This window comes from Bos grunniens, chromosome 5, assembly GCF_055505025.1.
Source record: "Bos grunniens cultivar Pamir isolate PY7600 chromosome 5, Bosgru_T2T1.0, whole genome shotgun sequence".
NCBI classification, from domain to species: domain Eukaryota; kingdom Metazoa; phylum Chordata; class Mammalia; order Artiodactyla; family Bovidae; genus Bos; species Bos grunniens.
In genome coordinates, this window is record NC_141169.1 from 106,798,835 (window position 1) to 106,825,522 (window position 26,688).

Sequence of the window (26,688 nt, forward strand, 5' to 3'; positions counted from 1 at the left end):
ATTTTTCACATTCATCATATGTATGTTTAGTCTCAGTTATGTCCAACTCTTTGTGACTCCACGGACTGTAGCCCACCAGGCTCCTCGGTCCATTGAATTTCCCAGATTCATCATGTATTATTGTTTTCTGTTTATCCTCCAGTTTTATTGAGATTTAGCTGGCAGGCAGTGCTGTCTCCAGAGATTCTTGACTCAGCAGGTCTGAGCAGGGGCTCAGTCATTAAGACCCAGGGTTTCTGCATATCCGTGCTTTTCACACCAGCGTGCACACACATCTCCCAGGGATAGTTTTTAAACGCAGATCCTGGGACTTCCCTGCTGGTCCCATTCATGAGACTCCATGCTCCCAATGCAACGGGTACGGGTTCGATCCCTGGTCGAGGAACTAAGATCCAACATGCTGTGTGGTGTGGTCAAAACTTTTTTAAAAGACTTTTAAAAGGCAGATCCTGATTCAACAGGCCAGGAGAGGGCCTCGAATTCTGCATTTCCAACAAGCTTCCAGGGGATGCTGGTCCAGAAACCATGTTCTGAATAGCACACTTCTGTCCACTTGGGGACGAAAGATTGTGGAGCCTGCAGAGGGGGCAGGGAAGAGCGCTCACTTCAGCCCTCGTGTTCCTCTCTCCACGAGGATGAGACAGGTGTTGCTGTAACTGAACAGGGCTTTGCCTGACCCTCCCGCTCCACAGATGGAGGGCTGCACTGCCAGGGGTTGGGCCGTGTAGAAGGGTGGTGACCAAGTGACCGAGCCTGGGCTGCCGAGAAGGGCGGTGCGTTAGCTTCACCACAAATCCTAGGGGCTTCTGCTCACAGTATGAGCAGGGATCTGCTGACAAGAAACCAACTCTGGGTCTGGGTCTTGGCCATGATGTTAAAGCTTATACAGTGATCCTAATTCTGAAGCACTGGCTCCTTTACACCACAGGTGGGTGGGGGTGGGTCCCGTCCACCCATGATTTCCCGTCTGAAATCGCCTGGGTGTTGTCCTGACCGTGGCGGGGTGGAAGCCCTGACAAGTTCAGATCTGAGCAGGGGACTGGGGGATTACTGCGGGCAGTCTGAGGACCCATGGCTACGGACAATGTTTTTCTGTGTACGCAGGATATTCTAAGTGTGTGTAGAGATCATTAAGATAATTTTTTTTAAATACCCAAAGTGTGGATGAACTTGGATTACTTATAGGACATTACGTATTTTCTCAACTAACGTGTGTCAACAGGCAGTCACACATCACATGGGGCCTTCACAATATTCTGACCTTAAAAAGGGGTTTTCGTCTTCTAGAACATTCACAAGAAGTGGCCTGACGGAAGGAAACTGAAATCCTCCAGCATTTCAGAGAACAGAAAGATGTATGTGTCACTATTATAAATAATAAGAAAATTAAAATCCTCCAGCATTTCAGAGAATAAAAGATGTACGTGGATTAAATATATATAATTAAGGAAAATTGTGCTCAAATTCTAGGTGGTTGAGTTTCTCCCTTTGTAAATCAAGAAAGAAAACGCGCCCACAGAATGTCATCTCAGGTTTTAATAGAGGCTCTCATTCACTATATACAGGATTTTCCGCCAAAGGTGGCCTGGTTGGTAGCGACCCAAACAACACCAAAAGCCGCGGGCAGCTCAGGGGCCACTAGTGGGAACCGTCTTGGCCGGCTGCACGTCCTCGATCTCAGAAGACAGCCAGCGGTAGGTGCGGTGACGCCGCAGCACCTCGATGGCCTTGAGTTCCAGGGGCGTGGCCTCAACGCCCAGGTCTTCCAAGCCTGGCAGGTGAGGCAGGATCTTGTCTGTGGTGTGAATCTGCGGATAGACGAGAGGCACAGAGAGCACTGAGGGCCGGCCTCGCAGACGCTCCAACCCACGAGCCAGCCTGAGTCCCGCCGCTGAGACTTCACTGGCTTTGGTGGATAGGGGGCAGAGACCACCGGAAGCAGAGCACAGAGAAGGGCCTGCACGCGGAGGGAAAGGCAAGGCCCCATGGGTCAGCTCCAGGTCTATCCCCAAGCACAGAGCAGGGCTCAGGTGAGGGGAAGGAGCAGTCAGTCTGGGACGGAGCGGAGAGACTGTCAGATCCATAAGCTCAGCAGAGAAATGGGACCGGCGGGTTGTCTAGGCATGGCTTTCTGCCTCGGTTTTGCTGAATCAAGATCACTCAGCAATAATCTGTGAACCTTGATGCTCCAGCTCTTCTTAACCTGGCTGACTAATGCTGACTATGGATCTCAAAACCTAAACCCACATTGTTTGGAGGGAAAGAGGTTAAGCCTGGAGATTCCAAAAACTCCAGCTCATCCGCGAGCAAACGAGGAGGCTGGGTGTATACCTGCAGCAGCATCAACCTCTCCAGCTCAGACACGTCCACCATCCTTCCCCGAGAGCTGCCCAGTGACCCCCAGACCAAATCCAAAACCCACCGGCCTGCTGCCCCAACACTTCTCAGTGACAAATGTACAAGGTGCAGCTGTCAGACACGCTGGAGCGTCCTGCCCACCAGCTCTCCCGCCCCATCCTTCTTGAACATAGAAAGGACACCTGGAAACTGGTCTTGGATTCTAGACCCAGCACATCAGAGCAGGGACAATGGCTGCCTGTTCACATCGTTCTCCAAGGACTGTTTCATCTTCTCTTTTAGGTAACATTCAGAGGGAGCTTCCCAGGTGGTTCAGTGATAAAGAATCCACCTGCCAGTACAGGAGATACAGGAGAAGAGGGTTCAATCCCTGGGTCGGGAAGATCCCCTGGAGGAGGGCGTGGCAACCCACTCCAGTATTCTTGCCTGGAGAATCCCACGGACGGAGGAGCCTGGCGGGCTACAGTCCATGGGGTCGCACAGAGTCAGACACGACTGAGCGACTAAACACCACTCAGAGGACAATATGGCTGCTGCTTGTCAGTAAGAGGGAACAGGTTTTCAAAGGTAGAGGCAGCAGAGTATATCTATTTTGTTTCCTCTCTAGAAACACTTCTATGCACAGTGGGCAAATGACCAGTGAGGGAGACCAGCATGGAGACAGTGAGACAGGGAGCGACCAGCGCACCGCAGGGGACGAGAGGTACCCAGAGTCAGGCCAGAGGATGGAATGACCTACCGCCTGAACTGGAGTGGGTAGAGGAGAGACAATCCTCCACTTTTCTAGAAGTGGAAAATTATCAATACTGTGATAAACAGTTCCATAATAAAACGTTAAACAAAAGGGTAGGAAGAGGGAGGTGCACACTTGAGTGTCACCCAGCAGTACCGACAGGCTGGTCTCTGCTGTCCAGAACAACAGCCACCAGCCAAAGCAGTGACTTGAATTACATTACAATTTTACCAAATTCAAATCTTATTTCTGCCGTCACACAAGCCACGTCTCAAGTGCTCTGCAGTCATTGCTGTGGGGGCTGCTTTTCCAGCACACTCAAGGACAGAACACTCCCAGCCCAGCAGGAAGGACAGGGCAGTCCTGTCTACATGGAGAGGGGTTAGGAAAGGAAGGAATCAAGGGGGAAGCCTCGATTTTGGGTTTAAGTATCAGAGAACAGTGATACCATCAACTGAGCTGAGAGGGCCTGGGAGAAAAGCGGGTTTGCGGCTGACAAGCCAGGTTTCAGATGATGACTACACGGCTAAACAGATGGGAGGCTTGCCGCTGGGTGGGCGGGAGGCAGTCCAGGTGGGGAACTGAATCTGCCGCCATGAGTGCACAGACGGAATGAGGTGAGAGTCTTCCAGAGGAAGAGCCAGGACAGACAAGGGCAGAAGACAGAGCCCTTGTCCCCAGTACCAGAGACCAAGGACAGAGGGTGAGCCAGGGAGATCGAGGGGGCAGGAGAAGCAAGATGAGAGGAGGTCAGGGCGCTGACCACCGGGCCTGGCAGCAGAGACCGCGGGTGACCTGGGACGAGCAGCGTTTAAGGGGACAGTGGAGATAAAAGCTGAAAGGAATGGATTTAAGCAGGGAGAAGGTGAGAAGCTGGCAGCCCCAGGTACAGCCCGCTGTTCCAGGAAGTCTGACGTACAAGGACACAGCGGATCAGGGCAGCAGCAGATGGGATGGGCCGAGGGCGGGACTCTGGGCTTTAACACACAGAGCTAGGAAGGCATGTCTGTACGTGGGTGGAGATGATCCAGGGGAGAGAGAAAAACTGAAAACCTCCAAGACAGGGCCCGGAGAGGCTGGGTGTGGGTGAGGTTCATGCACATGGGCGGGGCTGACCTGAGACACAGGGACTGCAGACTGCGCATGGAGTTGACCCAGGAGGTCCCCGGAGCGAACTCAACATTCGCTCATCCATCACTCACCCAGCAAGAGCTGGTCACCCTCATACTCACCCGCTCCACTTTATCCCTCGTGGTCCAAGGTTCAAATGGACTAATTTCAAAGAGCCGACCGATCCATCTGGAAGAGGAACGAACAGGGCACACGTGGTGAGCATCTCTGCTCCCTGTTCACGCCAGGCATGGCATGCTGCCAGGGAGCTGGGAAGTCACTGAGTGTGTTTAAAGAAACTAATGAGCACCCAAACTTCCTGGCTCCCAGCCTGGGAGGTCACCTCTCCTTTCAAGCCGATGGCCCGCCTGCCTGCCCCAAGGCCAGCTCTCCTTGGCCCCACCAAAGGGACAGTGAATCAGGAAAACCAAGACAGAGTGCAGCCGCCCCACCCACAAGACAAACAAAACAGATCCAGCTGAGTGACGCCTGTCAAACTCAATTAGAGTTAAGCCCCAGATATTCAGATATGCTTCCATTAAGGGGAGAGGCAGGCGTTGTGCAAGATAGAAAGCGTAAGCCTTAAGGCAGGGGCCCTGAGGATGCAGGAGATCCAAAAGTGAGGAGACGCCTAAGATCTAGGGTTTGAATCAGGAAGCCAAGAGAAAACCCAGACGAGAGGGCCACCTGCCTCCTGGGTGCCATCTCTTCATCCTACTGAAACCTGGGGGATTCCTCATCTGTCACCTGAGCTCCTGTCTTCTGTGTCCTTGGGTCAGGAGGCACGCGAGGAATTCCTGGGGGCCCCCACATCCCACAGAGGACTGGAGGTGGAGCAAGGAGCATGTGCCCCAGGGGCAACCATGGGGCCAGCTCTACTCCAATCTGCTTGTCCTAAGGGGCCTTTATGCAAAAAGTCATTGAACCCGGGCTTCTGCTGCTTTTTAAAAGCCTGAAAAACATCATTCCAGTGGGAGGTAAGAAAAAAATGAAAAGGAAGCTGAAGACAGGTCAAAAGTTCTCTAAGAACTCAGCAAGCCTCAGATTCTGTCCAACCTGCTTCACTGGCAAAAAGGACAGTTTTGGCTTAAAACAAAACAAAACAAAAACAACCAAAAAACACCGCTTACAGTCCTCCAGCTCTGTGCCCTGGTTCTATGCTAACACAGCAGTGAATCTTCCCACCACACAGCCTTCTAATTTTCTATTTTTCTGACACCTGTTAGTGTACAGGCTTTTTGAGGATTTCCTGTTAACATCCTGAGTGCCTAGAACATTGCCTAAGACACAGCTGGCATTCAAGACATGTTTGTAGAGTGGCTGAGTGATCAAGCAAATGAAGAATTCAGCTGCCATGTTGGTTCATCAATCTCTGGCAAACTGGACGTGAAAGTGTCCCTAACCATGACCTTAGTGTGTGACGTGATCATTCCAAGGTGCTAAACCTACAGCGCTTCCCTGATAGCTCAGGGGTAAAGGACCCGCCTGCCAATGCAGGAGATGTGGGTTTGATCCCTGGGTCAGGAAGATGCCCTGGAGAAGGGAATGGCTACCCACTCCTGTATTCTTGCCTGGGAAATGCCATGGACGGAGGAGCCTAGTGGGCCACAGTGCATGAGGTCAGAGTCAGACACGACTTAACGACTAAACAACAACAACACACCTACATGGGAAAGAGTGAGGCAAGAAGCAGGAAAAACAGACAAGGCAACTGCAGGAAGCGGCTACATTAGCCAAGTTCCTTTCCCCAGCCATGTGATCAGACTGCCTTGATGAAGGAGGGTCCCTTTCCCACTCCTGGGCAAGTGGACAAAACAGGGAAACCTAACTGCTCCTTTATACAATCTGCCAAGCAAGACACTGCCAATTACACCTAGGACTTCTAGTAGGAGAATGTGAAGATCTACAGATTCCATCTTCCATCACGGTGTTTATTCACCCATGAAGCCACATTCCCTTTCTTAAGCTCCTCTGGTTCTTTCCCAGATGGACATCAAGAAGGCGTCAGGAGCCCCTCCTGGTTAGAGATTCTGAGATTTCACCGCAAGGGACACACTCCCTATAACCCCTGGGGGGGAGCATCACAAAGGGAAGTATCCGCAGAAGCACAAAAAGCAGCGCTTTACTTACCGATAGGCAAAGTGTGGCAGAGGGTACGGCAGGAAGGGCCTGTGAGCCACAGCAAAGACGTACTGCACGAGGTCGAACAGCAGGTACCGACTGGGCCTACGGACAGAAGGTTCACAGTTCTCCAGATTACCTGCTCCTCACACACTTCTGCTTTTAGTTTAACAAGATAACATCATTCTTGTGAAAATGGAAAACATGTATGTCCTATAGATTAGCACAAGGAAAAACCATCCGCCAAAGATGAAGCTAATAAACTTAATATATCCTTCTTATTCCCCTTATTCATTTTTTGCTTTTATAAATATAAGATTACACAGGTCATCCTATTCCTTAATGTCTTTTTCATTTAACATCAAACCCCCATCATTCTGAGTTCCGTTAACTGTGACTCAGAATGGTCTAAGTGTCTCTGCTCACAGAGAAAGGCACACTGAAGGCTGTGTCCTTCCCAGCGTAGATCACATGGCTCAGCACCGTAGTAACTCCTCTGTACATGTCCTGACAAAACCTCATCCCCGGCTCCTCTCCCATCCTTGCAGAGCAAAACCCTTCTCTGGTTAATCCAAGTATCTGTTTTCTTTGCACCTGAGCCCCCAGCAAGACAGAGTTGCAGAGAACAAACTCCTGGGCCTCCCCTTAGATTTCTGATCATGAGCTTCAAGAAGCTCAGCTCTGCTGTGCAGTCCTACTGGGTGCTCCTGGGGGACGGGGGGTGCTCTTTCCCTCTTTTCTCAGGGGGTGCCTCCTATCTTCCTCTGCATCCTCAAATTTTCCATATACCTCTCTCTGCCACCCCATTCTGCCTTTTAGCTGATGATCTTGTTATTTCATCCTTTACGTAATGATACCTTATGAAGCACAAACGCTTTTAATTTCCATGAAGTCTAATTTATCCACTTGTTTCTTTGGTGGAGTATGCTTCTGATGTCACATCTACAACATCTCTGCCTAACCCCAGGTCCAAATGTTCCTTCCAAAAGTTTTCTAGCTTAACCTTTACAGTTAGGTCTCTGGTCTATTTTGAGTTAATTTTTTCACGTATGGTGTGAAATCAGAATCTGTGGCATCGTTCTGCATGTGGATAGTACCATTTGTTGAAAAGATGATTACTTTCCCCATTGCGGTGTCATGGCGCCTCTTCGAAAATCCATTGTCCATAAACATGAAGTCTGGTTTCTAGACTATCAGTTCTGTTTAACTGGCCTACACGTCTACTCTATGCCAGTGTCACACTGTTTTAGAACGTTCGAGTAAGTTTTGAAATTAGAAAGCTTAAGTGCTCCAAATTTATTTTTCTTGGTCAAAATGGTTTTTGCTATGGTGGGTCTTTTGTATTTCCGTATATATTTAGAATAAATTTGTCAATATCTGCAAAAAAAAGAACCTGCTTGAAATTTGGTAACATCAAGTTGAATAGACAGATCAATTTGGGGAAAATTGCCACTTTAACAATATCGACTCTTCCAACCCAAGGATACACAATGTCTTGCCATTTATTTTGGTTTTCCTTCATTTTCCTCCTCAATGCTATGTAATTTTCAGTATACAAGTCTTGTGTTTCTTTTGTTAAATTTATACATAGGTATTTTATTCTTTTTGATGGCATTGTAAATAAACTTATTTTATGTATTTTCAAGTTGTTCATTTCTGAAAAAGGCAACAATAAGCCTGTGAGTAACATGTCTAGAAATTACTGTTGTTTAAGTCACAATCCTTTTATTTTAATAGGCTGTACGATTTTAAAGTCAAACTCCAGTCACTCACCCAACAAAGGCAAAAGTTTTCCCTCTGGCATCCGGGTCTTTAATTGCATTAATAATTCCTTTGGTGACATCCACAATCTACGAGAAATTATAACACGTTTCAGTAATTGCTGAAAGAGAGAGCAATAGAGAGCTGTGGGAGAGAATTTAAAAAAGGGAGGGAGGAGGAGAGCAAGCCACATCGATCACCACAAAATAATGCAATTAAAATGACATCACTGTCTGCTTTCAGAAAACTTCTAAAAGCCACTTCTCAAGGACTCAAATCAGCTCCATGTGGAAGGTCACCGAAATCAATACTTTCTCCAGTGGGAGCATGTTTATCTCCAGGCCATGCCCAGGCCTGTCCCACCAACTCGTCTCACCCCGTCGTCATCATCCTTCTCCTCTTCCTCGTCTGTCACCACGCTGTCACAAACCATGAGGCTGAACCACAGGGAACACCCAATATTCTACCATTTTGACTTTCAGAATAATCTTATGATATATAATAATATATAATATACATATAACATAATAATCCATATGATATCAGACCCCACGGTTTTCACTGGGGGGTTGATTCTGGCCCCAGGAGTCTCGGGCAAACGCCTGGAGAGGTTTAATTGGCACAGTTTGCAGGGGAGCTACTGCTATCTGGTGGCTGGAGGCCGTCCCACAGCAGCCCCACAACAAAGCGTAATCCCACCCAGAAAGTGCAGTGTTCCAGCTGAGAAACCCTGGTTCATCACCACACGGAATCCACACGGTTCTCACCTCTGCTCCCTGACATCTGGTCCCTTCTGCCTGGGCCACTCCACCCACCCACTGCCTCTGACCAGTTGCGAGTCATCTTCAGGGTCTCCCCTAAGATGTCACTTCCTTGGAGGCCTTCCCTGACCTCCAAATTTGTCCTCTGCCGTACCTACGTGAAACCCCCTCCCTGCCCGCACCTATCACACTGCCTGACGACGGCCATGCTGACCTGTCCCTGACTGGGGCCAGCGTGAGGCAGCACATATCTGTGTCCTCACAGATATGCCCAGTGACACTGTGAATATCCCAGTGATACTCAAGACACTTCTTGGGTGAATGAACAAGTGAAAACGCACAGGGTACCTGTACCTCTCCAGTACACTGAGAAACAGTCAGTCAAAGCAATCTGACAGAGACAAAAATGTCAGAACTTACAGAAGTAGGAGAAAACCTGAAAATTGATCACTTCGATCTTGAATTCGGCAAAAGCTCCTTTATCCAGGGTACTTACATATACTGGTTGTTTCACAGTCTTCTTGCCCAGGGAAATAAGAGGGACGCCACCAAACCAGCGGATATCTGGCAGAAGAAAGCACCATCTTAGAAGGCCTCACCTGCCTGAAGACCCTCCTGTCTCTGGGTGTTCCGAGCTGGTATAACTATTTTGTGTAGTAAAAATAAATAAATGTAGCTGACTCTGCGGGAGTGAACGATCTTATTAAGAGGCAGCCACCTTTATTTGTTCTTCACACAACAAACATAGGAAGTGAGAGGGTGGCCCAATACTTAGGGACAGGAGGAACAAGGACAGAGGACCACGGCTTGGCTACTGGTCGTCTGCTCTGCACTGCTGGGCGCACGGCCACTCCCGAGGCGCAGCTCTATTAGCTGTTCTAATCCACAGGTCGGCAACACAAGAAGCCCAGAAAAAGACAGGTGGAAACAGACGTGTAGTGTGTGATCAGTGTAGCACCACAGATACGCAGGAAATGGAAGTACTGAATAGATGACGCCAAGACGGCCATTCTCCTATTTGAAGGGAGAAAACCTACTTGCAAAATAATTGAGGAATCTGTCCTCTCTGCCAAAGATTTCAGCCGGCTTTATGATGGTGGCTTCTGGAAACGTCTCTCTCACTTCCTTCTCTCCAACAGCCTAGACAGCCAAACACAAAAGAGCTCTGCAGTAAGTGAGCGAAAGCTCCATCTTTCCACTATCAGAACGTCCTTCCGCTGTCAGAACACCACGGGTCCTTCCAGGTCATGTGTGCCTCCAGGCTAAGGGCATCCTATGATAACACTCAGTTAGAGGCACCACCACCCCCTGCCCCACCTTATGTGCAGTTTTGCTTCCCACTTTCGGTTACCCACAGTCAACTGTAACCTAAAAATATTAAATGGAAAATTCCAGAAATACTGGCTAAGTTTTTAAAGTGCACGCTGCTCTGAGTGGTGTGGGGAAATCTCAGGTCCTCCTCCTCAGGCCTGCTGGCACATGAATCTCACATTATCACGAGAAGAAGGGTGAGCACAGTGAGCAGACGGAGCAAAAGACAGGGTGGGGGTGCTGCATTCACACCACTTTTATTACAACCTATTATATGGAAAGCTATGACCAACCCAGACAGCATGTTCAAAAGCAGAGACACTACTTTGCCAACAAAGGTCCGTCTAGTCAAGGCTATAGTTTTTCCAGTGGTCATGTATGGATGTGAGAGTTGGACTGTGAAGAAAGCTGAGCGCCGAAGAACTGATGCTTTTGAACTGTGGTGTTGGAGAAGACTCTTGAGAGTCCCTTGGACTGCAAGGAGATCCAATCAGTCCATCCTAAAAGGAGACCAGTCCTGGGTGTTCATTGGAAGGACTGATGCTGAGGCTGAAACTCCAATCCTTTGGCCACCTCATGGGAAGAGTTGACTCATTGGAAAAGACTCTGATGCTGGGAGGGATTGGGGGCAGGAAAAGAAGGGGAGGACAGAGGATGAGATGGCTGGATGGCATCACCAACTCGATGGACATGGGTTTGAGTGAACTCCGGGAGTTGGTGATGGACATGGAGGCCTCGCGTGCTGCGATTCATGGGGTCGCAAAGAGTCGGACACAACTCAGCAACTGAACTGATTATAACTGCTCTTTTTTATTAGTAGTTACTGTTGTCAATCTCTTTCTGTGCCTAATTTATACGTGAAACTTGATCACAGGCATGTATGTACAGGATAAGCAAAGCGTATACTAGAGAGCTCTGTACCATCCCTGGTTTCAGGCATCTACTGGGGGTCTGGGAATGTAATCCCAGCAGTAAGTGGGGGGATTCGTGTACACAGAATTTAAAAAGAAAATGACACACAAAAGAGCCCTGCAGCGTTTAGCTCTTGCTGGGCTTCTTTCCATATTGATTCCAGGGAACCTTATGCAGAAGAAGGAAGGAGAAAAATCAGAACAGATTTTTTTCTGGCCTCCATTTTTCCTTCCAATCACAGATTCTCTGCTTTGCGTCAATTATGAGCAACCTGCCAGAGAAAGGAGGGTGGAGTGCAGGAGGCTACAGCAACGGAAGTGGCAGCAGGGCATGCCGGCCCAGAGGACTGGGCATGGGGCCCTCCTTCCTCACCTCCTCTGCTGCGACACCCTCTCTCAGGATCTTCTGTCCCTTCTGAGATAAGGCCCCTTGGTCAGTGTAGCTGTCAGCACCTAGCTTGGCCTTCCCTCCCACCCATGCCCGCCAGGGGTGGCATCAGAGCCCAGAGGACTCAGACCTCAGTTTCTTGAGCTTCTCAACTCCAAAAACCTCGTCTCCACCCCACTCCCCCAACTCTCAACTTGGATGCCACAGATCAGAGCATCCCCAAGCACCCCTCCTCTGAGCTACTCTCCGCTGACAAGCTCCTGGGCTGCCAGCCTACCTGTTCCCTGCTCTTCTGCTCCTGAGACGCAACCCTTCATCTGCCCAGGACCCCAGTCCACTGTTTCTGCCTTCCTCCATACCAACCCTCGCTGACATCTGCTCCAGACTAGAGTCCATGGCCCACCTCTGCCTTCACTCTCCTGACTTTGGGTTAAACCACTGCCATTTAAAAGTTTAATTATTATATTCTGAATTCGAGCAACAGTATGAAAACCAGCTTCTCACAGATAGCTTTGAAATCCTGAGTCAGGTATTCTTAACCAATCCCTATTTTTTCTTGCCAGGAATGTTGATATTGAGGATTAAGATTCCCCAAGCTACTCAGCAACACCTGGTGCATGTGGAATTATTTTCGTTAATGGATTAGAAACTAGATGTGAGCTAAGACCATGTCTCCCCAGCACCCACTACACCATGGAGCACATGGAAGGTGCTTAATAAATGATTTGTTCAGTTAGAGATTACAGTGGATCCAACAGCTGGAGCCAGTGTCAAGGAACTCTGAGGTCCTTATCAGCCGGACCCCAAGCAGACTCCTCATGGCAGGAACCAAATGCCGAAGGCAGCTCCAGGCACCACAACCCCTCCTGCGTCCATGATGATAAAACATCTCTGGTTACAGACCGACTCCAAACCAGGCTGGTCCATCTCCAGGCACAACTGGGACCACAGTGGGGCTTCTGGGAGTCCAGGAAGGCTAACTACAACGTGAACAGCCATCTTCCCTCGCAAATATTTATCCTGTCACCCCAGCCTTCACATCACCCCTCCAAAGGCTTAAGGAAAGACTATGCAGGGGTCAGGGAAAGAAAGACGGTCCTTGAGCTTGGGTGACACGGAGCTTGGGTGACACGGGTATGACTCTGGTACAGGAATCAGACTCTACCTTTTGTGTTTAGCCTGTAATTCTGTTACGTGCTAAGAAACTTTACACTCTTGAGGGCAGGTAACAGGATGAGCCACCCATCTCTGCAGCCACTTAGCACAGTTCCCTGCAAACAGAAGACACCCAACCACGCCTCACCCACACAACAATCACACCCTAGACATGAGAACTAGAAATCCCCTAATTCTGGACATGTGGGTGAGAAACCTTTCTCACTTAACTCACGCCCCTAAGGGGCCAAGAAACCCAAGCTATGTGAACCACTTTTCAAATTGACTTGTTCTGTACCTTGCTTCTCAGATACTTAGAAGAGCTCTTAATATCAGCATTCAGATGTGAAATGTGAATAAGTTTTTCAACTCCAGCTTCTTTGGACACTTGAGCAATGGCTTGGGGAATCTTGACAAAAACATCCTCAAAGTCAAAGTTTCTGGAAGGAAAAAACAGGGGGTGGTTAAGGACACTTGACTTGGGATTGCAAAGCTTTCTATGATAAGCTGGTTTCCATGATTGCTGGGATTCATAATAGTTAAGCTTTTAAATAGCAACGATTTAACCCAAAGTCAAAGGTAATAATTTTTTTTTTTTTAATTTTACAGGCCTGCTCACTGTCATTACCACACATAATGTCAGGCTGACTATAAGTGATCAAACAGCATAGGTATTGTCCTCTGCCCTCAAGGCTCCCCAAGGCTGAGGCCCTCTAACAACGTCTGGCTGCACTGTTTGGGTGGGGAGGGAGGAAGCGCTGGGTGCTGGAGGGGAGATCATTTCTTATTCCTGGGCCTTTGTTTCCCTCAGAGGGAAAAAAGGAAACTAAAAAAAACACACACCACTCACCAATTCGATGCAATAACATAAACTACGTGCCTGCTCTGTACACAGGGCTGTGACAGTCATCTCGGGGCTAGGAAGGCTGGGTAGGACCCGCAAGTCATCAGGGCTGTGACAGTCAGCTCGGGGCTAGGAAGGCTGGGTAGGACCCGCAAGTCATCAGGGCTGTGACAGTCACCTTGGGGCTAGGAAGGCTGGGTAGGACCCGCAAGTCATCAGGGCTGTGACAGTCACCTTGGGGCTAGGAAGGCTGGGTAGGACCCGCAAGTCATCAGGGCTGTGACAGTCACCTTGGGGCTAGGAAGGCTGGGTAGGACCCGCAAGTCATCAGGGCTGTGACAGTCAGCTCGGGGCTAGGAAGGCTGGGTAGGACCCGCAAGTCATCAGGGCTGTGACAGTCAGCTCGGGGCTAGGAAGGCTGAGTAGGACCCGCAAGTCATCAGAGAACTTAGCAACACGTGACAAGGCAGACACACCTTGAACACATCTAAGTTAAACTCTCACAAGTGCGGAGAAAGGGGCATAAACCAAGAGCTGCGGAACCAGAGGATTCAAACCCCTTTGGCTGCGCACTTGAAACTGTCACAACACTGTTAATTGGCTACACCTCAATACAAAATGAAAAGTTAAAAAAACCACAACCTTACCTGTTGATAAACAACACACATAGGGGCTAAAAATCACTTGCAAACAGGCACTCATGCTATCCTTGATTAACAACAGGAGAACAGACTGAGAACACTACTCACACGAGGAAAGCCAGTGTGTAGCTTGTCAGTCTGGGGAACAGGAGAACCATCCTTCCTAGCCCATCCCAGCTGGAAAGATCCTAACACAGGACCCACGGGGCGATGCAGGCAAGGGGATGACACCCACTGCGCTCGCATGACTTATACTGGTTTTTCACGAGCAGCATGTCACAATGTCTGCACATTGGTCGGGGTGTGTGGGAAGAAGGGAGGGGTCAAGTGGGGAGTGTGGCCCCTAGGTGTGAAAAGGGTGTTCAGTCAACACTGACAAACGACCTAAAATGTCACAGCTACAATCCCTGGCATGTTACGTGCCCAAGAAACACCCACTACACCCTCAGCCCTCTGCAAAGAAGAGACAGGAAACAGGAGGCCGAGACTCACTGGGTCTCCCATTCTCGCCCGACCAGATTGATGACCACGCTGCTGTGCTCCACAGCTCTTCGGATTGAGTCCTTGTCTCTCCCGTTCCAGTCCTGTAACACAAACATTTTTTAAAAGAGCAAAATGTGTCAGTGGAAGAGTGCAGGCCCAGAGAGGATGATGAAAGAGAAGTCAGCTATGTGAACAGCTGAGCCAGGCATCGAGGCCCCGAGTGTTTCCTCTACAGAAACTGCGGGCACTGGGACAGCATAGTTCTTCGTGGAAAGGACCATTCTGTGCACTTGAGAATGCTCAGCATCCCTGGTCCCCACCTAATAAACCATATGGACTCCAGTCACATGACAACCAAAAAGGGCACACATTTTTCACCACTCCCTTGAAGGCTCTCCCCGGCCCACACCACTGCCCTGCCCTACTGGCAACTACTGGCCTAAAGGAAGAACCTGAAGGCTGAAGAGTAACAACACTGAACGCTCAGCAAGAAGTGTTTCAAGTGAAGTCTATGCAAAGCTAGCCAGGTTATAAATCACCCTGTTTGTAATCTTCTCTGTCTAGAGAAACACTGTCCAGGAGAAATATAACATGAGGAACACATGTAATTCTGATTTTTCTATTGGCCTCATTTAAAAGAATGAAAAGAAACAGGTGAAATTCACTTTAATAACTTACCTTATTGGACCCAACATACTCAAAATACTATTTCAATATGTAATAAATGTGAAAAATTACTAATGATATATTGAATAGTATTGCCTTTGAACCAAGTCTTTCATTTACAGCATACCTCAATCCAGACCAAGTGACATTTCAAGGGCTCAAGAGCCAATGTGGCCAAAGGTTACTGTCCGGCATGGGTTAAGAGCAGGGGCTGGCAAACTATGACCCCAGGCAAACCCAGCCTGCAACCTAACTTTATAAATAAAGTTTTATCAGAACACTGCCACTCCCATTTGTTCACACACTGTCTATGGCTATTTTGGGGGCTTCCTAGGTGGCTCAGTGGTAAAGAACTCTCCTGCCAATGCAGGAGATGCAGGTCAATCCCTGGGTCAGGAAGATCCTCTGGAGAAGGAAATGACAATGCACTCCAGTATTCTTGCCTGGGAAATTCCACAGACAGAGGAGCCTGGCGGGACACAGTCCATGGCATCACAAAGGGTCAAACACGACTGAGCGACTAAGCACACACATGGCTGCTTTCAAACTACAAGGGCAGAGCTGGGTAACCATGACCTGCAAAGCTTAAAGTATTTCCTGTCTGGTTCGTTAGGGAAAAAAGTCTGCTAAGTGCTGGACTAGGGTTTACAAGAATGGCCTGTGAATGGAGATTGCCCTTGGTCCACTTTGGCAGGAGACTGCTGCTTGGTTATACTACCTCTCTCTCCCAGAAATGACCTTAGCAGTTTACATTAGTCGGCTCCAACGATCAGTAAGCCGGGCTCTCACCATAAAGATGATCTGGCCCAGGTCACCCATGGGACGAAGGTGCATGGTGTCATATGGCTCGCAGCGGTGGGGGACAATCACCTGTGACCCCATGCGACCTAGAAAAGAACGGGTTGAAGCAAGGGTCAACATTAACATAATACAATTACATTATATAGCAGTGATTTTGTAAACATTCAGTTCTAGTATGACTGTTTTTGTTCTTCAGTCGCTCAGTTGTGTCTGACTCTTTGCCACCCCATGGACTGCAGCACGCCAGGCTTCCCTGTCCTTCACTATCTCCCGGAGCTTGCGCAAACTCATGTCCATTGAGTCAGTGATGGCATCCAACCAGCTCATCCTGTCATCCCCTTCTCCTGCCTTCAACCTTTCCCAACATCAGGGTCTTTTCTAATGAGTTGGCTCTTTGCATCAGTCGGCCGAAGTACTGGAGCTTCAGCTTCATCATGCGTCCTTCCAATGAATATTCTAGTATGCTACGTGAATCACTTCTATCCTTACTTTAAAAAATATATTTTGCCATTATGCTCAAGATGTCATAGGGCTTCCCAAGTGGCGTAGCAATAAAGAACCCACCTGCCAAAGCAGGAGACACAAGAGACAAGGGTTTGATCCCTGGGTGGGGAAAATCCCCTGGAGAAGGGCATGGAAACCTACTCCAGTATTCTTGCCTGGGAAATCTCATGGACAGAGGGGCCTGAAGGCTACAATCCATGGGACTGCAAAGAGTCAAACACAACGGAGCACATAACAGCAACAGAAATATCGTAACTTTTCTGTATTAACTATTTCTGTATTAACGTCCTGTACAAGAAGCCTGCGCCTACTCTGAATGTACAGGAGTCCAAAACGTCATAAATCCAAGATAGGAGGAATTCACAACACTGTGACAATGAAAAGAAACAGAGCTCACAGCTTCTCAGTAGGGAAACATCATAAAGAGCTCTGGAGTTTGTTGGACTTGAGGAACTTGACTTACCAAGGTGGTTGACGACATAGCGGCCCAGGAATCCCGTTGCTCCAAACACAGTGGCCACAATTCCACTGACGGAGGAACGCCCACCTTTCCCATGTGGTATGACTGCATGATGAAGCTGGCGCTGGGGTGGGCTGTGAAACACAGAGGCGGCTAGGGCAGGAACAGAAGAACCTTGAAGAAAACCCAGAACACACACAAAAGTGACCATGAATACAGAGAGCTTCTCTTTCTGGAAATGCAACATTATTTTGCTCTCAGTATTTTCACTTACTTAGGTAACAGTGCAAAGCTAACTTTTGAATTACAAGTTATAACTGAAGTGCCAACCGCAACAATAAATACAAATGACTGAAACAAAGAATCCACAGGACATACAGAAACCGTATAAAGATTAGAACAAACTCTGTCCTATAGGCTATAATTTACCTAGAAAGATAAATCACCTTATGAAAAATAATCAGCAATTACAAATTAAGAGGGTATAAACCTCCCCATGAAAGGAGTAGAAAGAATGCAAACTAAAGGCACCATAAGTTACATGACCTTGAGGAAGGATTCCTGAATAAAGCATTCTGAGAAAGGTTTGAGGAGTAATGACAGAAAAGAGAGACTTCCATGTGCAACACCTAACACATCTAACAACGTAGGAGTAGAAATGAATAAGCCCGGTGCAGGGAACAACAAAAGACGTGCTGCTGCTAAGTCGCTTCAGTCGTGTCCGACTCTGTGCGACCCCATAGACAGCAGCCCACCAGGCTCCCCCGTCCCTGGGATTCTCCAGGCAAGAACACTGGAGTGGGTTGCCATTTCCTTCTCCAATGCATGAAAGTGAAAAGTCAAAGCGAAGTTGCTCAGTCGTGTCTGACTCTAGCGACCCCATGGACTGCAGCCTACCAGGCTCCTCCGTCCACGGGATTTTCTAGGCAAGAGTACTGCAGGGAACAGCAAAAGACGTGCCTGGAACAGACTGTGAAACTGATGATGAATCAAAGTAGAGCTGATGATATGGGCCGGACGCAGAGATGAAAGATGATTTTTTTTTTTAAGAGTGCAATTCAGACTGTACTCTTTAGTACAACACTACTGAAAATCATCCAAAGTTGATGAGTAAGCCGCTAAGAAAGTAAGTCTGTGTCTGCTTACTTGAGATGACTGCCCAGAAACCACTGTTTTTCCCTATCCAAATGTGTGGAATTGGAGAAAGAGCCTAGCTTACCGAACAGTTACTGAAACCACAGACATTAAAAACAAACACATAATAGTAACAAAATAATAACATCTAAATAACACCTAAACTTACAGAGGCATCCAGCATCACTCTTAGGTAATATTTTATTTCACATTCTCTTTACTGCCACTTTGTAGACCAGAAAACCATAGCTCGGGGAGGTTCTGTGACTAAACCAAAGAGCCAGCAAAGGAGATTGAAAAAGAGAGAAAACAAAAGAAAATGGTAATCCAGAAGTCAAATGAAGAAAGTGATGGATGGAGAGAATAGTTAACTCTATCAAACGCTGCTGAAAAGGGAAATAAGCAGAGGGCAGATAGCTAGGATCTAGAAGATGTTAGCTGTAAGTGGCCTGAACAAGAACAATTTTCCTGGAGTAGGAGTACAGTGGGGAGGTCCTAAGACGAGTACTGAAAATTCTTCTTGGGGGATGTGGTGTAATGGGACTAAGAAAAACAGGACTAGAGGAACAAGAAGACAAGGAAGGGTTTGCTTAACATGGGCTATTATAGCATACTTATATGCTAACGGAAAACCCCCAGCAGAGGGAAAATGTCAACGACCCAGGAGAGGGAAGAAGAGGTAAGGGAGGAAGAAACCAAAGACCAAGGGAGGGAACTGACTGGCCTTCCATCAGACCAGGAGAAGCTCATCCACTGTAAGAGGAGGGAGAGCAGAGAATCACCCCAACTCAGCCCTTAGATTTTTAGTGGGGAAAGGATGGTTCCCATCTGATTCCTTTGCATTCTCTGTAAAGCTGAGAATAGGAGGACGTGAGACAGGAGCATGTGCTAGAAGTCTTAGGAGACTGGCAACATCAACTGGTCATATGGAGAAAGGGAAAGCAAATTTCCTAGAAAAATATGCTCAAAATTAACTTGAGATTTTTATTTATGAATTTAAAATAAGAACAGTCAATTCATGTGGAGTGTTCCTTACCTCAGCTCTCCACTGCTCGGGGGCAGGCAGGAAATATGTAGAAACCTTGATTTAATCAGCATTGATTTTTTTTTTTTTTTCTTTTACGACAAAGGGATACAGATTGGGGAGTTGAGAATGTATGAAAGGGAATGATCAGAATAATGAGTAAGGAAGATAGGGCACAGGATAAGACCAGAGCAAACAAAATCAGGAGAATTACCAGAGCAAGGTATGAACATCTCCAGGGGTCCTAGAAGATTGGAGTACACGTGTACAAAGCATGTAGTACGTTACCCCGCACACATGAAGCATTCCGTGAGTAACAGTTACTTTCATTTATTGATACTATTACTGTGAAAATCCCCAGAAGGTAATGTTACACTCATCTCACACAGTTTGTTTTTTCAACAATTACAGACTAAGCACTATTCAAGAAACTGTGAGTAGCACAGTAAAACAGACAAAGTCCCGGCTGCATGGAGCTTACATTTTAGAGGGCTGATGAGAACATTAATAATAAATGAGTAAGTACCTCGCACATGTATGTACCTTGCACACTGTATGCACGCTCATGGGTGCTCAGTAGCTCAGTCTGCCTGATTCTTCACGACCCCTGACTCTTCACCACTGTAGCCCGCCAGGCTCCTCTGTCCATGGGATTCTCCAGGCAAGAATACTGGAGTGGAATGCCATTTTCTCCTCCAGGGAATCTTCCTGACTCAGGGATCGAATCGGGGTCTCCTCTGTCTCCTGCATTGGCAGGCAAGTTTACCACTAGCGCCACCTGGGGTCCTCCACAAATACAAGTTATTACCCCCTGACCCCAGGCTCTCCATCTCCTTCCATTTACTGGGAACACCATCAGGGGAATAATATTCTTTATTCATTAAACCTACTTTGGCTTCCTACTTAATATCTAAACCAATAGTCTCCAAACACATTTGCTGGCACACTGCATCAGTGGGTTTTTTTTTTTAAGTATCATTTGTAAATTACATGCACCTTCTATGTAGTTCCAGTATGTTATACACGTTATGCAATATATATGAAAGCACTTAGAAAAGTGTCTACTATATAGTTTGAACTATGTGTTAAGTATTACTATTACAGAAAACATTTTTTTTAAGCCCTAATACTGTATTTTTATATATCATTGGTTCCTCTTAGAAACCCATTTGGATGACCACTGGTCTACGTTCTACTTGACTTTCAAAGGTCTCCATTATTTGATTCCATCTAATGGGGATTCCCAGGTAGCACTAGTGGTAAAGAACCTGCTTACCAATGCAGGAGAGGTAAGAGACAAGGATTTGATCCCTGGGTTGGGAAGTTCCCTGGAGGAGGGCATGGCAACCCACTCCCGAATCTTGCCTGGGAAATCCCATGGACAGAAGAGCCTGGCGGGCTACAGTCCATGGGGTCACAAAGAGTCAGACACAACAGAGGCGACTTGGCGTACATGCCAAGGAGGTATTCAACCTCCTTCCCTACTGATTCAGATCTTCAGGAAGTCATTTCACTGTCTCCAAAGAATTCTACTTCCTGCTTCCCTTCTCACCCCCTTGTCCTTGCCAGTGCCAGGAAGAAGCCCAACCCCTCTGACTCTCCAGATAATAACAGCTCTAACAAACAAAAATCAGTGGAAGTATTGAAATTCTCCACAAGCCTTTCAATTTTCCCTCCCAATTTCAAATGATCTAAGTGAAAGTGAAGTCGCTCAGTCGTGTCCGACTCTTTGCAACCCCATGAACTGTATAGCCCACCAGGCTCCTCTGTCCATGCGATTCTCCAGGCCAGAACACTGGAGTGGGTTGCCATTTAATCTTTCCTTTTTCTGACTTCCTCTGGTACTTAGTAGTCTCCCTGCATTTCACCGTGTTTTACACAGTTCTGTAGTGTTTTGATGACGTTACACACTAGACTGAACTCTCCAGAGTTTACTCAAAAGCTTACTTTATCAGAGACAACAAAGCAGAGTGGTAAAGAGCATAAGGTATGGCATCAGTTAGGAAAAAAACATTTAGTTAAAGGGGAAAAGAAATGTATATAAATGTCTATGACTGTGGTTAGCCGACAGCAGGTACTCAATAAATCGCAGTTATTTGATTCACAATCTACATTACGTGACACCAACGTAACAGTTTAACAAGAGCCAGCAAATGTCTCTGCAAAGAAGTCAGGCTAAGAAACCATCCTTTGTAAATGGTGTGTACCAAGCACCTGCCCAGTGGTGTGGAGTTGTTCTACCCAAGATGGAAAATAAAAAGGAATCCCCCAAATACTGCTGCTCTCAACTCAGCTGAGCATTAGAACTACCTGTGGAGCTTTTTAAAATGTAAAGTGGAAGGAGCCAGTCTCAAAAATTCTGATTCAATAGCTCTTCAGTGAGTCCCTATTTCTGTTTAATATTATAAAGCTCTAAGAATGATTCTGACATGCACCTAATTTTGAGAGCAAATGATATTCTGTAATAACTGAAATACATAATGGGAAAATGCAATTTTTGGAGACTGACACAGGGCATGTTTGTGAAGGACAGGAGAGTGAAATAATGATGAAGCTGTACTCCCAATTTCCTTGCTTTTCTGGTCTCTCTTAGTGACTGGAAGAGCAACTGTGTGCTTTCAACTTGAGGACCACAGAAGATCCAATCAGAACAGAAGGGACAATAAACTCTACTTAGACAAATCTTCAGGTATTCCTTTATTCTTCTTCCTTTATTTTGATTTGGAAAAGTACTACTATAAATACTACTTGAATCTACTGAATCTTCTCAGAAACTCCCTGATGTTGTGGTATGATCATTTCCACTGTCATACACAGAATCTGAAGTTAAGACTGATTCAGAGTTTTCACAAAGTCATAAAGTCAATCTTTCCTCCACTATCCCTTTTTTCCCATCCATTTCAGATTCCTATCCTGCCCCTCAATATTTCTTTAAAAAAAAAAATGTACTGTATATTGGAGTATAGTTGACTAACAATGCTGTGTTAGTTTCAGGTGTAGAGCAAAGTGATTCAGTTATACATATACTTACATCTATTCTTTTCACACTCTTTTCCTATTTAGGCTGTTACATAATGTGGAGCAGAGTTCTCTGCACTGCACAATAGTCCCTGTTGGTTGTGCTGTGCTTAGTCGCTCAGTTCTGTCAGACTCTTTGCGACGCCATGGACTGTAGTCCGCCAGGCTCCTCTGTCCATGGGAATTCTCCAGGCAAGAATACTGGAGTGGGTTGCCATGCCCTTCTCCAGGGGATCTTCCCAACCCAGGATCGAACCCAGGTCTCCCACATTGCAGGCGGATTCTCTGTCATCTGAGCCAATCTGTGTTAAACATAGCAGTGTGTACGTGTCAATCCCAAACTCGCTATCCCCCCGCACCCATCCTTTCCCCTGGTAACCATTAAGTTCCTTGTCTATGTCTGTGAGTCTATTTCTGTTTTGTAAATAAGTTCATCACTTACATTATTATTTTTTAGATTCTACATATAAACTGTATCATAGGGCATGTCTCTTTCTCTGCCCAATATTTCTTATAACACCAAACTCAAGGCTTCCCCGGTGGCTGAGGTAACGAATCCGCCTGCCAATGCAGGAGACACCGGAAACGCGAGTTCGATCCCTGGGTCGGAAAGACCAGCTGGAGAAGGGACTACCCACTCCAGTATTCTTACCTGGAGAATCCCATAGACAGAGAAGCCTGATGGACTACAGTTCTTGGGGTCTCAAAAGAGTCGGAGACGACTAAGCAAGTTAAAACAGCAACCTTACAGCCGTATCAGTACTCTGAGTCTCTGGATCCTTTACATGCCCCCCCCCCAACTTTCTCCTCTTTTCTCCTCTTCCCTTCGCGTTGCTCACGTTCTCTCCGAGAAGGCCCTTTCCCAAGGGCACAACTTAGTATATGAGCCGGAGGAGAGAGAAAGGAGAAACCGGACAGAGGCAGTTGCAGACTTAGAAAAACCAGGGGGCCCAGGGACTCAACGCGACCGCTGCAGCACGGCGCCACTCCCAAAACTTTAGATCTGCATCTCGGATTCCCCATCCGGGGCCGCCGTTCCCGGTGACACTTACGTGACATTGGCAGGACCCGGACAACTCGGGGGTGAACGGCGGCCGCCATATTCTCCCAGAAGCCCCCGCGGCAGGCGCTCCAGCCGACTACGGCTACCAGGCTGGGTCAAAAGGCAGCCTCTCGGCCATCTGCGCAGGCGCCAACCTGGAATGAAAGGGGCGAGTCGGAGGGTGGGGTGGACGGTGGCTCAGAAGAGCTCATAGGAAACCGCGGGGAGGGGTTGAGGGATGTGAGGGAGGCCGTGAGGAAAGGGGGAGAAAGAGGAGTCTTGAGATCGGAGTTCCATGTCAGGAGCTGACCGTAAAGATGACGTCGGAGTATCGAGGAACCTGAAGTTCAGGGTAAACCACAGACCAAATCCAGGGCAGCAGCTCAGCTTCCCCAACTCTTAGTTCATCGCTCCCTGAAAGTGTCCGCTGGGGCGGCCCTTGAGCCCTGGAAGCTTTTCCAGGAGAGGGCCGGGGCCCCGGGGACTGGAGGGGGCGGGGACGCGGAGAGAAAACGTGAGGGAGAGAACGTGAGGAAGGGTGCGTTCGTGGAGTCCGAAGACCAGGTTACGTCCCCCAGGGCCTTGGCTCTTGCTGTTCCCTTTTCCTGCAGGTGTCACGAGCTCAAGTCTCTGCTCGTGGATGACCTCAAAGACGACTTCTCTGACGTGTTGTGTCATTCCACCTGTGTTTTAAGTACTATGATTTACCAAAGCCCTTATCTCACCACCCAACATGAATCCAGGGATTCTTAACTTGGACTCTGATACAGGAGCGAGCTTCCGGAAATCTGTGAACCTCCCGAAATGTCCTGTAAAAGTTAGTAGGGCTTCCCCGGTGGCTCAGCGGTAGAGAATCCGCCTGCAATGCAAGAGACCTGTAGGAGACACAGGTTTGATCCCTCGGTTGGAGAAGCTCCCCCTGAGGAGGAAATGGCAACCCATTCCAGTATTCTTGCCTGGAGAATCCCCATGGATAGAGTATCCTGGGGGGCTACAGTCAATGGGGTCGCAAAGTCGGACATGACAGATGGTTCGAACACGCCATCTGCACATTTTTCTAGGAAGAAACAAGATGGCTCTCTCTAGAGCAACCGGTGTGTAATATTTTAATTGTGGATCCTTGGCCGTTTGCATTGTTCCAGAAAGTAGTATCTAGAGCTTGCCGAAATTCCAGAAAGAGAAGATGAAGACTTCAGTTTTTAAATCCTTTCTTTGTGGCGGCCTCTCAAGATCCCGGAATAAGAACAGCCATCAGCAACATGTCCTGAGACATCTACCTAAAGCATATCAGAAAACAAGCTCCTTTGGGTTTGGGGGAATCTTTCCAGACTTGGTCATTTCTTCAGTGCTTTGTGTTTTCAGGAAGAAAGGAGGGTGCCTTGCTAGGATGAACAAAAGACATATAGTGAGTGGAAGTGGCTTGTTCTAGGTTTGCAAGGTTGGTTGGTCCCACTCTGCCTCACCCCCACCACTTACTGACCTGTCATCTGCCAAGTGAATTGGAAGAGGAAAGTAATTTGATTATATCAAAGATGTCTCCTAATGCTGCACTCTTATATTTCATGGCCTCATCCTGTGTACACTCAGCACTTACATTTTGCTAATATTTGGTTTCGGAGTCCATATGAATAGAAACAATTTCCTGGCTCTGGTAAATTGACAGATCCCACTGTCATCAGTCACAATCCTAACACCTGTGTATTATTGTCAACTATGTTTCATCTCCAAGTCAAACAGTGCCATGTATGCTCAATACTAGTTTAAAGGTGTCATGATACTGTTGAAAGATTATCGACTTAAAAATCAGATTATTAGAGCCCAGTTCCAGCCGACCAGGTATGTGTGGTGAACTGGGTGAGGTTCTACACCTGCCTCCCTGGATGGGAGGAGTGTTTGGGGGAAAATGGATCCATGTATACGTATGGCTGAGTCCCTTCACTATTCACCTGAAACTATCACAGTGTTAATCGGCTGTACCCCAATACAAAATGTTCTTGGTGTTAAGAAAATAAAAATTAAAAAAAGATTCTGCACCTGGCGAACAGGCAAAAGAACACCTGTCCTGTTTCTTCAAAACGTTATTCTGAGGATCAGATGACATGGATGTGAAGGTGCCTTGTCAGCTACAAAGTGTCATGCCTGTGTACATGCTTTCCATTTTCATACCACTCAAGTGTCAGGATCATAGACTGTCAGAGCTGGAAGGGATCTTAGTGCCGTGGTAAAGAATCTACCTTTCAGTGCTGGAGATACAAGAGACTCAGCTTCAATCCCTGGGTTGGGAAGATCCCCTAGAGGAGAAAAGGGCAACCCACTCCAGTATCCTTGCCTGGAAAATCCCACGGACAGAGGAGCCTGGGGGCCACAGTCCAAGGGGTCCCAAAGAGTTGGACATGACTGAGTGTCTGAACGAACACATGGGATCACAGAATGTCAGAGCTGGAAGGGTTCTTAAGAGACCAACAAACCCAATTTCTTTTAAAGGTAAAGAAACTGAACCATAATATAAAAGGTCATTGATACATAACATTGTTGAAGGGAGCTTGTAATAAACCAGTAAGTCATTTTTAAATTCATTAACAATTTTAATCTTTATCCTATTGCCTTGCTCAGAGAGTCATTAAGCGTACCTAAGGTATTATAACATTCCATAGAGAATGTACAACTAACAAAGTCTCCTCAAGCCTAGAAATTTGCCAACTAAATGCTCTTGGACCAATTAATCTCAGTACTGTTTATCAAGTCGAGAGTTGTAGTGCTACTATATCTCTGACCTCAGATTTATTATAACCCAGAGATGGTCAGTTTAGGCAAACTATCTCAGAATGTTTTTTTAATGAAAGGGACTCATATAAGTCCAAGCTGGATCCCACAGAATGAAGGGATTCCATGGGCTTTGCATAAAAAATTTAGTAGACCCTCAATTCTTTTTTCTCTGCACCCATCTGGATGTGATAATACCTACTACTTTTTCTTCTTTTTAGTGCAATCCCTTGGCATAACTATGCCTATCCCTTGGCATAAACTATGCATGCTGCTGCTGCTGTTAAGTCACTTCAGTCATGTCCGACTCTGTGCGACCCCACAGACGGTAGCCCACCAGGCTCCCCTGTCCCTGGGATTCTCCAGGCAAGAACACTGGAGTGGGTTGCCATTTCCTTCTCCAATGCGTGAAAGTGAAGTCCCTCAGTTGTGTCCGACTCTTAGCGACCCCATGGACTGCAGCCTTCCAGTACTGGAGTGGGGTGCCATTGCCTTCTCCGAAACTATGCACACCCCTCTCCTATGCGTGTGTGCTCAGTCATGTCCAACTCTTTGTGACTCCATGGATTGTAACCCGCCAGACTCCTTCCCAGGCAAGAATACTGGAGTGGGTTGCCATTCTCTTCTCCAGGGTATCTTCCCGACACAGGGATGGAGCCTGGGTCTTCTGCATTGGCAGGTGGATTCTTTACCAGTGAG

General features: G+C 47.3%; 1 protein-coding gene across 1 annotated transcript; it reads right to left on the reverse strand.

Annotated features, from left to right (window-relative positions):
* Positions 1-1,521: 1,521 nt before the first annotated feature.
* On the reverse strand, positions 1,522-23,303 carry NDUFA9 (NADH:ubiquinone oxidoreductase subunit A9). The gene is made up of 11 exons (XM_086402355.1): positions 23,237-23,303; positions 17,012-17,182; positions 16,033-16,130; positions 14,587-14,678; positions 12,908-13,049; positions 9,882-9,984; positions 9,341-9,408; positions 8,096-8,172; positions 6,332-6,427; positions 4,324-4,390; positions 1,522-1,808 (listed from the first exon to the last, which is right to left on the reverse strand). The coding sequence occupies exons 1-11, from the start codon at positions 23,283-23,285 to the stop codon at positions 1,629-1,631; spliced, it is 1,143 nt and encodes a 380-aa protein (XP_086258481.1). The 5' UTR covers positions 23,286-23,303; the 3' UTR covers positions 1,522-1,628.
* Between the last annotated feature and the right edge of the window lie 3,385 nt (positions 23,304-26,688).

Excerpts from the sequence above, each read along its gene's own strand:
- NDUFA9 (XM_086402355.1), bottom strand. The coding sequence starts at position 23,285 with ATGGCGGCCGCCGTTCACCCCCGAGTTGTCCGGGTCCTGCCAATGTCA. Across the intron at positions 16,131-17,011 it reads CTATGTCGTCAACCACCTTG|GTCGCATGGGGTCACAGGTG; the intron begins GTAAGTCAAGTT and ends GTTCTTTTCTAG. Across the intron at positions 8,173-9,340 it reads CTGTGAAACAACCAGTATAT|ATTGTGGATGTCACCAAAGG; the intron begins GTAAGTACCCTG and ends AATTTCTCGTAG.